This window comes from Solea senegalensis, linkage group LG13, assembly GCF_019176455.1.
Source record: "Solea senegalensis isolate Sse05_10M linkage group LG13, IFAPA_SoseM_1, whole genome shotgun sequence".
In the NCBI taxonomy this organism is placed as follows: Eukaryota; Metazoa; Chordata; class Actinopteri; order Pleuronectiformes; family Soleidae; genus Solea; species Solea senegalensis.
This window is the reverse complement of record NC_058033.1, coordinates 7,955,298-7,969,759: the sequence shown is the minus strand read 5'-3', so window position 1 is coordinate 7,969,759 and position 14,462 is coordinate 7,955,298. Positions and strand designations below refer to the sequence as shown.

At 39.9% G+C, this 14,462-nt stretch overlaps 1 protein-coding gene and 5 non-coding genes across 6 annotated transcripts; all 6 read left to right on the top strand.

Moving 5' to 3' along the window:
- The first annotated feature begins 1,557 nt into the window (after positions 1-1,557).
- On the top strand, positions 1,558-1,632 carry LOC122780262. Its single transcript, XR_006361682.1, has one exon. It is a non-coding gene; the product is annotated as a small nucleolar RNA SNORD49 (small nucleolar RNA).
- Positions 1,633-1,824: 192 nt separating this feature from the next.
- On the top strand, positions 1,825-1,898 carry LOC122780258. The gene has a single exon (XR_006361679.1). It is a non-coding gene; the product is annotated as a small nucleolar RNA SNORD65 (small nucleolar RNA).
- Positions 1,899-2,303: 405 nt separating this feature from the next.
- On the top strand, positions 2,304-2,377 carry LOC122780257. The gene has a single exon (XR_006361678.1). It is a non-coding gene; the product is annotated as a small nucleolar RNA SNORD65 (small nucleolar RNA).
- Positions 2,378-2,747: 370 nt separating this feature from the next.
- Positions 2,748-2,824, top strand: LOC122780263. The gene has a single exon (XR_006361683.1). It is a non-coding gene; the product is annotated as a small nucleolar RNA SNORD49 (small nucleolar RNA).
- Positions 2,825-3,002: 178 nt separating this feature from the next.
- On the top strand, positions 3,003-3,076 carry LOC122780256. The gene has a single exon (XR_006361677.1). It is a non-coding gene; the product is annotated as a small nucleolar RNA SNORD65 (small nucleolar RNA).
- A 2,429-nt stretch (positions 3,077-5,505) lies between these two features.
- LOC122779816 (calpain-1 catalytic subunit-like) lies at positions 5,506-10,612 on the top strand. The gene is made up of 12 exons (XM_044042459.1): positions 5,506-5,820; positions 6,429-6,516; positions 6,626-6,741; positions 6,826-6,959; positions 7,615-7,807; positions 7,890-7,964; positions 8,194-8,279; positions 8,988-9,059; positions 9,265-9,422; positions 9,516-9,670; positions 9,775-9,786; positions 9,937-10,612. Exons 1-12 carry the CDS (start codon positions 5,581-5,583, stop codon positions 10,126-10,128), a joined length of 1,521 nt encoding a protein of 506 aa, XP_043898394.1. The 5' UTR covers positions 5,506-5,580; the 3' UTR covers positions 10,129-10,612.
- Positions 10,613-14,462: the final 3,850 nt, after the last annotated feature.

Sequence of the window (14,462 nt, the reverse complement as noted above, 5' to 3'; positions counted from 1 at the left end):
CTATGAATATAAGTGAATTAAAAGACTAAGAATTCAGGCATAAAGGTACGGAAAAGGATTAGGGACACTTTTTTTCTCTCCACAGATTCTTGAGATTAAAGTTAGATTAAAGAATTATGTCAGGGCACTTAATTTATCGACATCATACATCACACATGAGGATGAAGGACAACTTTCATCTGTGTAGAACTTGGAACATGTGATGATTACGGACTTTACGAACTCTAGAGGGCAGCATTGCTTCTCTTAGTGTACAACAAGAAGATGTTTTTATACACGAAGTATTATTGTTATTATTATTGATTTTATTTTATGTTGTTCTGCTGTTGTACATCTAATCTTTTTTTTAAATAAACGTCATGATTGTGTAGAACTGTAGTTTTGTGACTCTCTGAGTATGTTTAGGCATGTAAACAGGCAATGAATGTTTTTCAATGAATGAATGATCAGGTACACAACATGTAAAACAACTGCAGTACGGATGAAGGTGTGTCACTCTAGTACATGAATATGACAAAAGCAAAAAAAAAAAAGGTAAGATAGCGAAAAAGGATATTTGTACAGTATTTTTGCCTTATTTTTGTTTTTACCCACTGTATTTTAATGATGAAATCACCAAGTAAACATTGTCCGATATTCTGGCCCTGCTGTTCACACTCCGGCACAGCAGATGGCGCCATGGCGCCACGCAACGTCTTATGACGTTTTATTTCCGCGACGGCGAGGGCGGGTTTGGTTTAAAAGCGTCGCAGAATCGCGTGAAGTCCTCTTTCCTTTCGTCTCCGTCCTCCGTGTAGTCGTTTCCACCTGAGCTGCGACACTTAAACTAGTTCTGAAACGTGATATAACCTGGAAACTGCAGTAGAAAGCAATAGTTAGACGATAGTTAAACGAAAGTGTGTGTTTTAAAATAAAACGCAGTTCGTGTGGTCGTTAGCTGCTGAGATTGTTGAGGCCACGCGCTTAGGCGGCCACGTGGAGAAGCTGGAACATGGAGGAAGAAGATGATAAGACAAGTGAGTTTATGTTTGTCGATAGTTTTTTTTGCAAATATCGATCATTTATCCTCTGCTTTTCTCCACTATGGATATGTTGAATGGAAAAAGAGGGAAATGTGCACGCTTTACCCTGCCCTACTGCAGAGGTTATTTGTATCTTCTGTAGTAGAATAAACCATTTTTATACTTTTTATACTTTATGTAGGTATATTCAAATTTCCAGATGTACATTTTCTTGAGCTAAATGTTGAAACATATCAAATAATGCATCATAAAGCCAGTGTCTGCCGATGATATCGTGCATCCCTATTTTTAAGATCTTTATGGACAAACATGACATCTTTTAAGACGGAAACATTCCTTAAATCGATGTCAAAACGTCCAAGTACTGCATTGCATTAGTTTAATTGTCATTGCGTTGCCTTGGTAGTTAACTTTATCCTTTAATGTCTGTTTTCAGGGGGAACTTTGTCTCAGCTCCTTACATTGCGACGTCTCATACATTTGAGGTGAGTGACGGTGGCTATAACGGAACTTTCCTGGGGCTCAGTGCAGCTGTGTCAGTGATGAAAACTGTGAATAGGAAGTGCCGTCTGATGCGATAGCTGACGATGTTTTTCTCACTGTTCTGAGTTACTATAGCAACCTCTTTTTGTATTGAATCTTTTCACTAGCTTGCATTTTAACTAATCTTATTTCATAAACGCAGGACAGACTGTGCACAATCGAGGAGATGCTGGAGACATCTTGGACAATACACCTGACTAATGAGCAGCATGATGGGTAAGTGAATGCATCTTTGTTTGTGCAGTACTGGTGGGGTCTGTTGTGATGAAACCTAAACTGAAATAGCTGGAATTACCGTCAGATTGTTCAGTGGTGATAATTGGTTTTCTGAACACGCAACAAAGGAAGCATCTTGTCATGATTGGAAATGCTAAAGATACTGTTTTCAATGTTTTGATTTGTGCTTTGGTTACTCAAGGTAAAGCTGGATGTGGAAGGAAGGCTCCTTGGAAAGAAGGTGCCTCATTTTTGATGTGGCTGCAGCTATTGGAGATGTAAGTCCTTGGATGTATCTTTACAGCAAAATGTTTTGTACTTGGTTAGCTGCTATGACAATTTGCAATTATCCCACTGATGAAAACCTGGAATTAACATGTATGCAGGTTTTTGATTGTCAATCTTTGATAACAGATTCTGCCTATCTGGACCTGTTCCCTAAAGTCTGCTGTCCAGTGATTTTCAACATTCAGGTACCTTTTTATCTTTAAGCCACATTGCATAAAGGGTTGGCAGCTTCTGTTGTGATGAAACCTAAACTGAAATAGCTGGAATTACCGTCAGATTGTTCAGTGGTGATAATTGGTTTTCTGAACATGGAATGAAAGGAGCATCTCATCACAAATGCTAATGATACTGTTTTTTAATGTTTTGATTTGTTTTGCTTACTCAGGGTCGGGCTGCACTTTGAAGCTGGAAAGGTCCCTCATTTTGATGTGGCTGCAGCTTCTGGATCTGTCAAGAGTGTACTCTACCTTTTGCCCTTTGTTAGCTGTGAATGGCACAGTGGTACCCTCATGTGGCATGTCAGAAGATGGATGGTGCTATTGGAGAGATCCTTGTAAGTCCTTCATGGATATATGTACAGTTTATTCAAGTAAATGCTTAAATTAATGTTAGCTCATCTTTAAAGCAACATTTTTGTACTTTGTTAGCTGCAAAGCTAACATGCCAATAATTATCCCAGTCGGTGATGAAAACCTGGAATAGGAAGTGCCGTCTGATGCGACAACTGACGATGTTTCTCATCCAATTTTCTGAGACTCTAAAGGTTGTTTAAATGTTGTTTAAATGAGTGTATGTATATACGTATAATTGTTGATTGTCACACTTTGCTGATTACAGATTCTGCCTGTCGCCTTGAGTCGGCTGTCCAGTGGTATTTAACAGGTACCTTTTTTTATCTTAACACCACATTGCATAAAGGGTTGGCAGATTCTGTTGTGATGAAACCTAAACTGAAATAGCTGGAATTACCGTCAGATTGTTCAGTGGTGATAATTGGTTTTCTGAACATTGAAAAGTTGCATCACACTCTGTTTAACCATGTTTTGCATTGTGGCTTAAAATGATGTAATCTGTCTCCAGATGTCGACAAGCGTGATGGGATATGATTCTAGGATGGACGTGTGCTTATTCAAAAAGCACGAGACCCTTTTACTTCCTCACCCACGATGGCAAGAATTAAGACCCTGGCGTGATTTGAACATGCAACCTTCTGACCTCCAGTCAGACCCTGCTGTTACACCATAGTCACACACATGCTGACAGAGGCTTGTGTAAATGGGGTGAAGTCTGCCATCTCATTGCAATGCTTTGTAACTTCATGAGCCATCCATCTAAACTAATGAAGTTGCAAAAACCTAATAAAATGAACATCTTGGGTAATTTACAGCAGCCTCCGTTGTATTCGTTAACATTGTCAAAATAAAAATATCAATGTTTTTAGCTAATTTCACCCACGGCTAACCCCAATGTTAAGTGTGAAATGTGCCATTGCACCTCTTACATTTTGTTTAGGTCACATTAAAAGCCCACATACTAGACCTAATTAGTGCCATCTCTATTCCGTAGTTTCATGCTGAGATGTCAAAATGGCTTCTATGTAAAGGACCATTATAACCTTTGTTTCAATGGACATTTTCTTAAAGTAACTGCTTGGTTTTTGGTTTTCCTGCCACATGTAAACTATTGTTAGGAGACACCTTACCTCCTCCCACTTCTCAAATTTCATGCAAATCATCTCAACTGTTAATGCTAAGGGATTATAGATTTGTTGAACACTGAACTGCTGTTGAGGTCAAAGGAAAAATGGACAACGGACAGAACTTTTTTTTAAATGTAGTATTTACTGTTAAGCCATAAACGGTGTTACACTTGTAGAGCAAGTTGGTCATGTAAAGTGTAATTCCTGACTCCTTGTCTTCAGCCCAAAGCAAACATGGGGATGGACGTCCCCTGTAACTAAAACATGTTTACCTGGATGGAGACAGCGCCTGTTAGTCTGTAATAAACATGTTGCAGTGGACAACGTTATCACTACAATCCCAGGCTGGATTTATTTTCCAGTATATAAGAGGTGTAATTCTTTATAGTGAGTCAATTTTCTTTTTTTCTGATATACAGACTAAAAAATTAAGCTTATGATGACTGGTTGCTGCTGAATGGGATAATTTTAAGCTGTATTTAGAATTTAACTGCATTCCTTTCCAAATTGAAAGTTGGGAAGCAGAGATTATGAAGTAGATCATGTCTTTGAAAGTCCACTGTTAAAAATGACTTTTTGGCCGAAATCGAAGATGGCGTCTCGGGTACAATGCTACTGTCAAAGCTTTAAGACGAATGTGAATGTATCAAGGCAATCGTCGCCTGTTGGCATTTATTTTCAAACTTATCAATGTATTAACGACCTGCTGTGTGGGTTCATTGAGAGGAGACATGCTTAAAACTATTAACATTGTTCCTAATATGATCATGAGTGCAGGTTTTTCTTAAGTATTTTATGATATATTAATATATCAATATAAGAATGATATTAATATAAAGATTGAGCTTTATATTTTGTGAAATATATAGTTATTGGACAATAACATAGAAATATTTAAAATGTGTTGACCTTACATAAGTTTCATGTCAAACAAACAATCTTTTCCTTTGACATGAATTCTTATCTGTACCTTTTAATTCCCAGTCTGTGTGTTTTTGTACTTTCTTTGTATAAACATCCTGCCCGTAACATGTCTCACAGATCATTTGCATGTTGGAGGTATGACCTATCTGAAGTTGACATGTTGCAACAGCTTCCTGTGGAACCTGAAGACCTGAAATTAAAAGGAAAGAAATGCAGACTGCGTGGACTCACCGACCTGTCTGGTGTGAAATGCCTCGTTGTAAATTTGCATTCAAAGCTGAACCGTAAAGAGTCTACATACACATGTCGTGAAATATCTGTCTTTTATATATTCATGTTCATCTGTAGAAACTGTTTTCAGGACAAGGGGGTTCGTGACAACAATGCATGGATATTACTTTACATTATCAAGCAGTCACACCCATGCAGATCGAATTACATGCACAAGTGTCCAGTTTTTTCTTTTTTCTTTTTTCCCTGTTGTAGAGAGCAAACACATTCTCTGAATAGTTGTCAAATTCTAAACTCACATTCACACTTGATAGGATTTCTTCCCAGTTTCCAGGCAGGAGTCTCCTTCCTATCACCTTTTTCAAAAACAGAAATAAGAAAACAGTGACATATTTAAGAGGTAACAAACCCTGGAGATAAAGAAAGACAGACATCATCCTACCTTTGCCCTCGAGCAGAATGACATTATAGATGTCAGGGGCGGCCTTGCTGTGTGTTTTCTATACATCCTTGGGAGGAGGGTCTGGCTCCAGGCTTATGTAAAGCAGCCTGTGAGTCTATATTAGACGTCGCTGCAGTCACAGGTGTTTATCTCCACTCTCCTCTTCTCTGATCTTGTGTCTCTACCTCAGACTCTGCCCGAAGCTTCTCGCCACCATGCCTGTGTTTAATGAAAACACCGCCTTCATCAACCTGTGCTGCCAAGAGGGCAGTGAGGGCAGTGCTTTCAACCCTGCCAAATACAACAACCAGGACTACACGCAGCTGAAGAATTACTACATGGAAAAGGGGAGACTGTTTGTGGACAGCTCCTTCCCACCAAACAGTTGCACTCTGGGAGATATACCTTACCTCAACAACTGGGAGGAGGACAATGTGGTGTGGCTTCGTCCAGCTGTATGTCATTTTCCTCTCATTTCTATAATATTGTAAGATGATTAATGTACATGTTTACATTCTGCAGCAGCATGCAGACATGCCAGCATTCCCTCTAATGCAGGCATGTCATTGTGTTATTTGACTCCAGATGTGAAAGAGTGGCAGATTCTCAGCTCTGATGTATCAGGGCCAAACTGAAGAGAAAATAATAATAATATATTAATTAATATATTAAATATAATATTAAAACAGTCTTAATATTAAGAGAAAAAAGTCATATCACGAGAACAAGTCATAATATTAAAAAAGTCGTAATATTACAAGAAAAATGTCATAATATTACGAGAAAAAGTCATAATATTAAAAAGTCGGAATCTTGCAAGAATAAGGTAATATTACAAGAATAAAGTTGGAATATTACAAGAAAAGTCGTAATATGATGAGAATAAAGTCGTAATTTTATGAGATTCTTTATCATTATTTAATTAACTGTATTATTGTTATTATTATTATGATTACTATTATTAATACTACTACTACTACTACTAATAGTAAAAATAATAATAATAAAAAATAGCAACTGAATGTTGCTATACTGATGTTCTGTTGTTGTTTTTTTTGTCCAGGACTTAATGAAAAGACAGAACAACAGCGATGAGCCCACTTTCTGTATGGACGGGGCCTCACGCTTTGACTTCGGTCAAGGAGGCATAAGTAAGCAAGAAATTTTGCTTTTCATCATTTGTGTGTTTGAAAATGTGAACTATGTGAAGTATGTGTCAGTGCTTGAGTGCTTTTCTTTTGTTGCTTTGCCATTTGCCAGGTAATTGCTGGTTTCTGGCTGCGCTCTCCTCTCTGACCTTTAGTCGAGACCTGATGGTGCAAGTGGTGCCTATGAACCAGTCCTTTGTGGACTATGCAGGGATCTTTCACTTCAGGGTAAATATGTTGTCTTTGTCAAGAGTTAAAACTATGCATACATGCTTTGGTCAACTAACTCACTGTACATCCTGTCTGTGTCAGTTCTGGAGATTTGGCAAGTGGGTGGATGTCGTCATTGATGACTTCCTGCCAACGATGAACAACGAGTTGCTCTCTGTGTTCAGCAAAGGAAGAAATGAGTTCTGGGTTCCTCTGCTGGAAAAAGCATATGCAAAGTATGTGATTAATGTATTCACTTTAATCATAGACTGTGACGTGCTATGTGCCATCGCCTGATACTGGGATAAATAGTTTTCACAGCAACTCAAGTGTCCAAGTATCCGAAGTGAAGTCAACAACAAGTTAAATATGCATCGCACGAGAAGTAGCACAAAAAAAGATATGCATCATGTGACTTGCGCAACATAAGGCTAAAAAAATAGGAAATACATTCACATGAGACATCTCTACATCAAATGGTCACAGTCTGGGAGAGTGTTTGCTTGATGAGGCCAACCAAGAGCATCATTTGAATCTGAGTCTCCCTCACTGGATTATGCTGATTAACATTTTCCAGAGAAGTTAATAGTCTCAGTTGCTTGTTTCAGGTCTTCTTTAGTAATATCTGATGTCAATTTTGTAACTCATGTTCCCGTTTAGAGGAAAATAGATCAGAATCATTCATTAAATCACCAGTCTTAAAATGTTGGGGTCCAGATTATGGCTGACATCATGACTACTCATTGATGCAGGCCTCCGAAAGTCTTTGAATCAGTCACGTCTGACTCTAGTCCAGTTGCTACTGACTTATGATGATTTGGGTCACTAATACTGTTCATGAGATCATGACGCGCCACACACACCCGAATCAAAATCCCTTTTGTTTCTCAGGTTGTGTGGTTCATATGCTGATATGAACTTTGGGATACCGTTAGACGCCTGCAAAGACTTCACTGGAGGAGTGAGCATGAGTTATCAACTCAAACAGGTCCACTCTGAAGGCCATGATGAGGAGCTTTGGCTCACACTGACCAGAGCCACCCAATGTTTGTCGATGATTTGCTGTGGGACCGCTCCAAAGGGGGTGAGAGAAGAACAACAGGAGAAATAGAAAGGAAGAATCTGTCTTTTCACAAATCATTTACTGTTGTTGTTGTTGTTTTCAGGGTAGTTACGAGAACACTGTAAGCCACAATGGACTGGTGGCTGCACATGCTTACTCCGTCACAGCTGTCTCTGAGGTACAACGCAACTGTTCAGGGAGGGAGGGAGGGAGGGAGGGAGGGGTGAGATACTGTACTGTTTGTTTCTCTTTGAAATAAGACAAACATGTGTCCCAAACAAGGCAATCAAACCTACCTGACTACTGTAGGAATTAATGTAGGAATCTTAAGGGACAGAGAAAAGTGTTACTTTTCTACTTCTGCACACTTCTCTTCCCTTTTAGTCAATTTCTCATTTCATGATAAGGTTGAGTGTCTTGGCTCCAAAGTGAGACTGGTTCGACTCTTGAACCCCTGGGGTGGACAGGAGTGGAACGGAAAGTGGAACGACAAGTACGTGATTTCATCATATAACCATGTCCCACAATGCATATTTATATATATGTGTATATATATATATATATATATATATATATATATATATATATATATATATATACACATACTAGTGCAGTGCCTGTTTTTGTGTGTGTTTTTAGTAATTGTTGGTTGGGTGTGTTTGAGTGCTCATTGTTACTATTACACAGCAAAAGTTCAGTGGCATTTTTATTTGTGTGTGGTAGAAAGCAAATACTGATACTGACATAATGGCATACAATAAACATGGAAAATTGAACTACATGGTTGGAGTTGAGTAGGGTGACAGCTGCAGGAAAGAAGCTTCCTGTGAACCTGCTGGTTCGGGTGCCGAGTGACTTGTAACGGCTGGGGGACGGCTGGGGGACAGCTGGGGACACTGTATTCGTCGTCTGCCTCAGCTTCACAGCGCCTTGTCTCACTCACAGTGCTGTGTGAGTGAGAGGGGAAGTGGCTGCAGTAAAGCGGCGGTATCTTTTGCATTACTTCTCCGAACAATGTCAAACTGCACTTACTCGTGCCATTTACCTGTCAAGTTTGAAAGCAATCGGACCATCGGTTTGAGAGATAAGCGAATTTATAGATAGATATATACTGTTTTTATAGTTGCTGTGTACAACAGCGGAAGATGAGTGATATATCTTTTCAGTTTCAGTGTCAAATTGCCGTCTATCCTCTGCTCAGGTCAGACATGTGGAACAGCGTGAGTCCCGACGATCAACAAAAGCGTCTGAAGCAAGATGATGGAGAATTCTGGTAAATTACCTGAATTAATAAAACATTTGTACAAGCTATTTTTTTAGCTTCAGTTTGGAATGTACTTATTGTTGTGTTTCTGTGAGTGACACCAGTCAATCGGATCTAATGTGAAAGAGTGAGCATAACTTGTCTGTAGACTGCAGTATAACGTAGGTTTTGAGTTTCCTCTGGTGTTTCACTTTTGCTTGTCTCAATGTCTCAGGATGGAGTTGGAGGACTTCTGTGACAATTTCGCCATGGTGTGGATGTCTTGTGAGAACCCCAACTTCACCGATGGTGATCTTACCTGCCAGTGGAAATGTATGATCTATGAAGGCAGCTGGATGTCAGGGAAGTCTGCAGGCGGCGACAAGAGTGAAGGTGGGTCATTCTAAAAGCACATGGTCATGTCACAAACACAAGCAATAACCTGTCTCTAAAGGTGTCCTATGCATCGTTCATTTTCTCTTGTAGTACTGTTTGAGACAAATCCTCAGTATCGCATCCAGGTGGCGACCAATGAAGAGAAGCAGCCAGGAGACAAAAACTTGATGGTTTCACTGATGCAGAAACCTCAAGTGAAACGCAGCAGAACACGGTTCTACCCGATTTCATTCACCATCGTGAAGGTCTGCAATCTGAATGTCAAAGTGCAATTATTCATGTGACAAGCATTTTTAAATTGTTCTGAATCTGTATCATAACATATTTCTTCCCATTTTACATTCAACAGATCCCACCTGGGGTAAGCACACACACACACACACACACAAGAACATGCACAAATGACTTACATATGTATGAATTACATTTTTTAAATAGCTTGAATATTGCAATGACAAACTCAACAACGCATTCTTCAAATGAGGTTTATTCTCCATGATTCTACCTCCAGACACCAGAGGGAAGACTGGAGCTCCCCTTCTTTTACATGAACAGCTGTGTGAGGGAATCAGATTATTTCATCTATGAGAGAGAACTGGTTGAGCTGCTCAGTGTGGAGTCTGGAGAGTATGTGATCATCCCCCACACCAGGAATGCCTACATGGATGCAGACTTTGTTCTCACCGTCTATACCAAATATTAGGTGAAGATCAGGTACTGATCAGACATACTGTCCCATTGGTCACACAGGGAGACTTATTCCAAATCAAGGATGTCTGATTTGTTTACTGTACTGTATTGCTGTGATAAAAGCCTTTGTTTTTGGGAATAGTTTTATTTTTTATGTTTAGTATATGTGTGTAAATGTATGTAATGTACAACAATAGGCTATTATGGCACTTTCCCACTGCATGGTCCCAGTGCGACTCGCCTCGACATGGCACCGTTATTTTGCTCAGACGAGGTTTCAAGCCAACTAAGCCAATACTATACTTTACTATGTGTGATGCCGTCAGACTGCCGGCCACTGATTGGTCATCACAGGAAGAGGCATGAGCGCGGCCTTTGACACAAGAATCAAACCAAATGATGCCGAACAATCAATTAAAGAGACTTAACAATCCTGAAAATGCACAAAATGTCGCAAATCTCAACATTTAACAGGAGTCTGGTGTATTTAGTGACAGCATTGCTGAAAGCCTGCGATGCCACTGTATCTCAGTGCAGTGACTGTGTCAGATGGAATCTGTGCTCCAGTCATGCAGGAAATACTGAACTAATCTTTTTAATCAACTAATTCCAATGATTCAGCACACTGAAAACAACTGCTTTACAAGGCACTTTGTTTTTGTTGCATGTAAAACAAAGTCACGGCAGTTTCATGCTGCAGTGCTGTGAGGACTCCGCCCACATCGAGGTGGAGCTATGTTGTAATGGAAAACCAACCAAACCGTGTAGAGTCGAGCCAAGGTTTACTATGTAGTGGAAAAGTGGCTTTAGATTCATGTAAAAAGGATTGTCTGTGATACTAGGTTTAATCTCCATCCTTGAGAGCATGGTCCCAATCACATTTAAGCTCTAATATTTACATGTACATGTGGGTTTATGTGTCTATGTATGTCGACTCGACTGTCCATGACAACAATAGTGTTGTTATTTTTATTTTTCAAACCAAACATTTAGTTTAGGTTAACTGTCAATTCTAGCAACAGAATCCATTAGAATAAATGAATATCTTTTCAGAATAAAAGCTCTGAACTCTGGTCATCTTATGATTGGTCACTTTCAGTGTGGTCACACCCACAAGGAACTTCTTGAGTTCGACTGACAGCTATCACTTGGGGACATCCGGAGTGGAGAGCGCTTGTAATGTTCATAAAATGGAAGACTCCAAGTAAACAATTGCGGAGACGAGAAGTCACATTGAAGCATATGCTTGATGTTAGCTTTAGTAATACTGTAATGAGTCGGAACTAATCAGTCCAGTCTGTCTTCCTCTGTGTGGCACCAGGCACGACCGAGCTCTCCTGCTACAGTTTCAAGAGTGCTGCTGTTGCACTGATACTATAGATAATATACAGTCAATGAACGGTTTTCAGTAATGTTAATTATTATTTATTTGAAAAAGATTCTGAATTCCGGGTTTATTTCCGGGTTGAGCAGCCCATAGAGCATGCGCAGCAGTGTTACTACGGCCGTTTCTCAATATCCATACTTGAGCGAGACCCTTCTCCCCCAGGAGGAGAAGGGTCTCGCTGCAGACCCGCAGATCACTCCACTTGAAATGTTGTTCAACTGGACAGAACAACGATTGGAATTAATAAAAGTCTACTTGATCATGTTTTTAACCTGAAAAAAACCCTCCTAAAATTCTGTGCTGCTGCGGTCCAGCTGGTGGTGACAGACGGATGTTAAGTAGACGAGATCTGCTGAGTGCATCATTAAGGAGATGTTATCTATTTCCAGGAAGATATATAAAACATTGGTATCTGAATCAAACCCAGCCAGTTGGACAAAAGTAGGTATTTTGATGAAAGTAATACAAAAGCACTGAAACCCTTGATTCTGCACAGGAAGTTGCATAACTTTCAAATCCATGTAATGAATGATATATATCGTTTTTATTTGTATGCATAGCAGACAATTAACTATTTACATTTTTCAAAAAGTTGTCAAGGATTACAGGCGCCTGACAAAGGCCTCACTCTCTCAGGCTTTCCAGTTTGAGCCTTGCTTCCTTGGACATGTGGCTCAGTTTCACACAAAAAAAAATGACTGCATTTGACACATAACCTAGATGCAGTAGTGTACCGTGGGCTTTCAGTCAGGGCCTGCAGTTTAAAAAAGAAAATAAAAAATGGAACCACATACAAAACATACTATTATGTACTATATTCACGAGACAGTTGATCTGCAACAACCATAGCGCACACCACTGCGCATCTATAGGCGACTGCATCATTACCACCACACCTTCTGTTCTGTCACTCAGCAACCACAATTTCACAAGCCACTATATGACACAAAAACAAGCTTCCACATAAGCATAGGCGTCAGCTACGCGGGGAACACGTCCCTGGCACTATTTGTAGAACTTTCTAGCAGGCAAAGCTATTTGTCTTTCATTCTATTTATCTGTTTATTGCTGCAATTGGTATCAAAGCACCGTTGCCTTTAAGGTGCATCGTCAAAGCCATGTTTCGTTATATATCGCCTTCGTATGCGCCTTTGTAGATCTATCTATTATCAGAACCTGTACGACTTGTCGGTTTTTCAACCTAACAAGATGCTGTCTCACTAACTTCTAGCTGATAACTGCCTAACTGCAAACTGACGTCTGCTTAACTGTGTATGTGGAATAAACCTTCAGAAAGACAGTCGAGTTGTGCCCGCCGTACTTGTTCTGGTCACCCTTTCCAGAAGGGAGCATTGAGCTGGAAAGACCAGCCAGCAGAAATCTGGACACTATTTATGATCAACAGTTTTGTCCTCACCACTTCTAAAAAATTTATCATTAAAGGCGGCATAGACCGGAAGCTCCAATTAACGCTGCGTTTGTGTGTGTATCTGCGTCATTACCTCGTTTATGAAACCCTAAAGTTTCAGAACAACAGTTCAGCCACTGCTGAGAAAATAGTGTTGTATTGTTTTCCTGGGCTCTGCAAAGCGGATCAGCACTTCCGTAATTTGATGTCGTCATCAGAAATCCTCACCACTCTCACCACCGTAGCGCCTCCTGATGCGGGCACTAGTCCGGGCACATCCGGTTGCGTACATTTAACCGCAGAAGAAGAAGAAGAACTACTCTCGTTGATATTTTGATCAGCTCGTTTGCAGCGATTAGGAGGTTTTTAACCATGAAAACAAGTTAATATATGTAAGTTGACCTCCATAACTAACATATATGTGTGATACAAGCATTCAATGTCACCTAACACTCGTACTACTGGAAATCATGTACCTCTTCCTTGAAATAATGTCCTTCTTTTCTCCAAACGATCGCCGTGAAAAGGGCACACGAAGGAGATCAGAAACATGATGGATCGGTGGTGTTAATGCAGTGGCCATAGTTTACTTCAAAATCCGCCAAAGGTTCAAATGTCGTTGATAACAACAGCAGGGGATAGCGCCAGACACATCACTGGGCCTGGGGTGTTCTATAACTATGCATCAAATTTTGATTGGCCGACGACACACTTCAGTCAAAGTTATAACCAAATAGCAAATGGCAGCTTCAACGAAAGGCTAGCAATAATACTAGAGCAGGTCCACGGAACTATGATGCGTTTAATGACATCCAGGAAAATCCAGCTCAGCTTCACAAAAAATAACCATATTCTTTCTGGAAATATAATCATAACATACTGAAAAAGTAATTGAATTTAGACACATTCAGACACACATTAATTTGATTATAGTCGCTGGATTGAAAAACAGCGGCAGTGTGATGCCGGTCGCGGACCAGACTCCTCTGTTAATTATTGAGATTTTAGACCGGTAATTGGGATCAACACAGGTTTTAACGCTACTTCAACCGTGCCGTGGTGAGGCGAGTAGAGCCAGTGGAAATACACCATTACCGATAAAAAGACAACTGATGTTAGTGGTGAAACCCAGAAAGTAGAAATAAAAAAGAATTACATTAATAAAATACAACTTACTTCTCGGCCCCTCTCCCTTCTACTGCACGATTCTTGCCAACGCGGAAGTGGCTTTTAAAGGAAGTTTCGGTATTGGCGCGCGAATGCTCAAATCAATCAGGAAGAAGGGAGAGTGAATGTGGGCTCGTCTTGGGAGGGGGCTATTATTGATAGCCAATGAAAAGGAAAAATGGGTAATGGGTAGTTTATATTTGGACATTTTTTGATGACATACTATACTTTTATACTTACAGTATGCTCTTGATCAATTTACAGAAACTGTGTGAAACAAAATACTTATTTTTGAAGCTTTCCTCCTGATGTTCAAATCACAATCACAGGAGAATTGTCCACAAGGATGAAAGCTGTCTCTGCTGTACTCATCCTCCAGTATATC

Bases quoted from the DNA above. Each gene is read 5' to 3' on its own strand.
- LOC122779816 (XM_044042459.1), top strand. From the start codon at position 5,581: ATGCCTGTGTTTAATGAAAACACCGCCTTCATCAACCTGTGCTGCCAA. The intron at 6,517-6,625 runs GTAAGCAAGAAA...GCCATTTGCCAG, and splicing joins CTTCGGTCAAGGAGGCATAA to GTAATTGCTGGTTTCTGGCT. The intron at 8,280-8,987 runs GTACGTGATTTC...TCCTCTGCTCAG, and splicing joins AACGGAAAGTGGAACGACAA to GTCAGACATGTGGAACAGCG.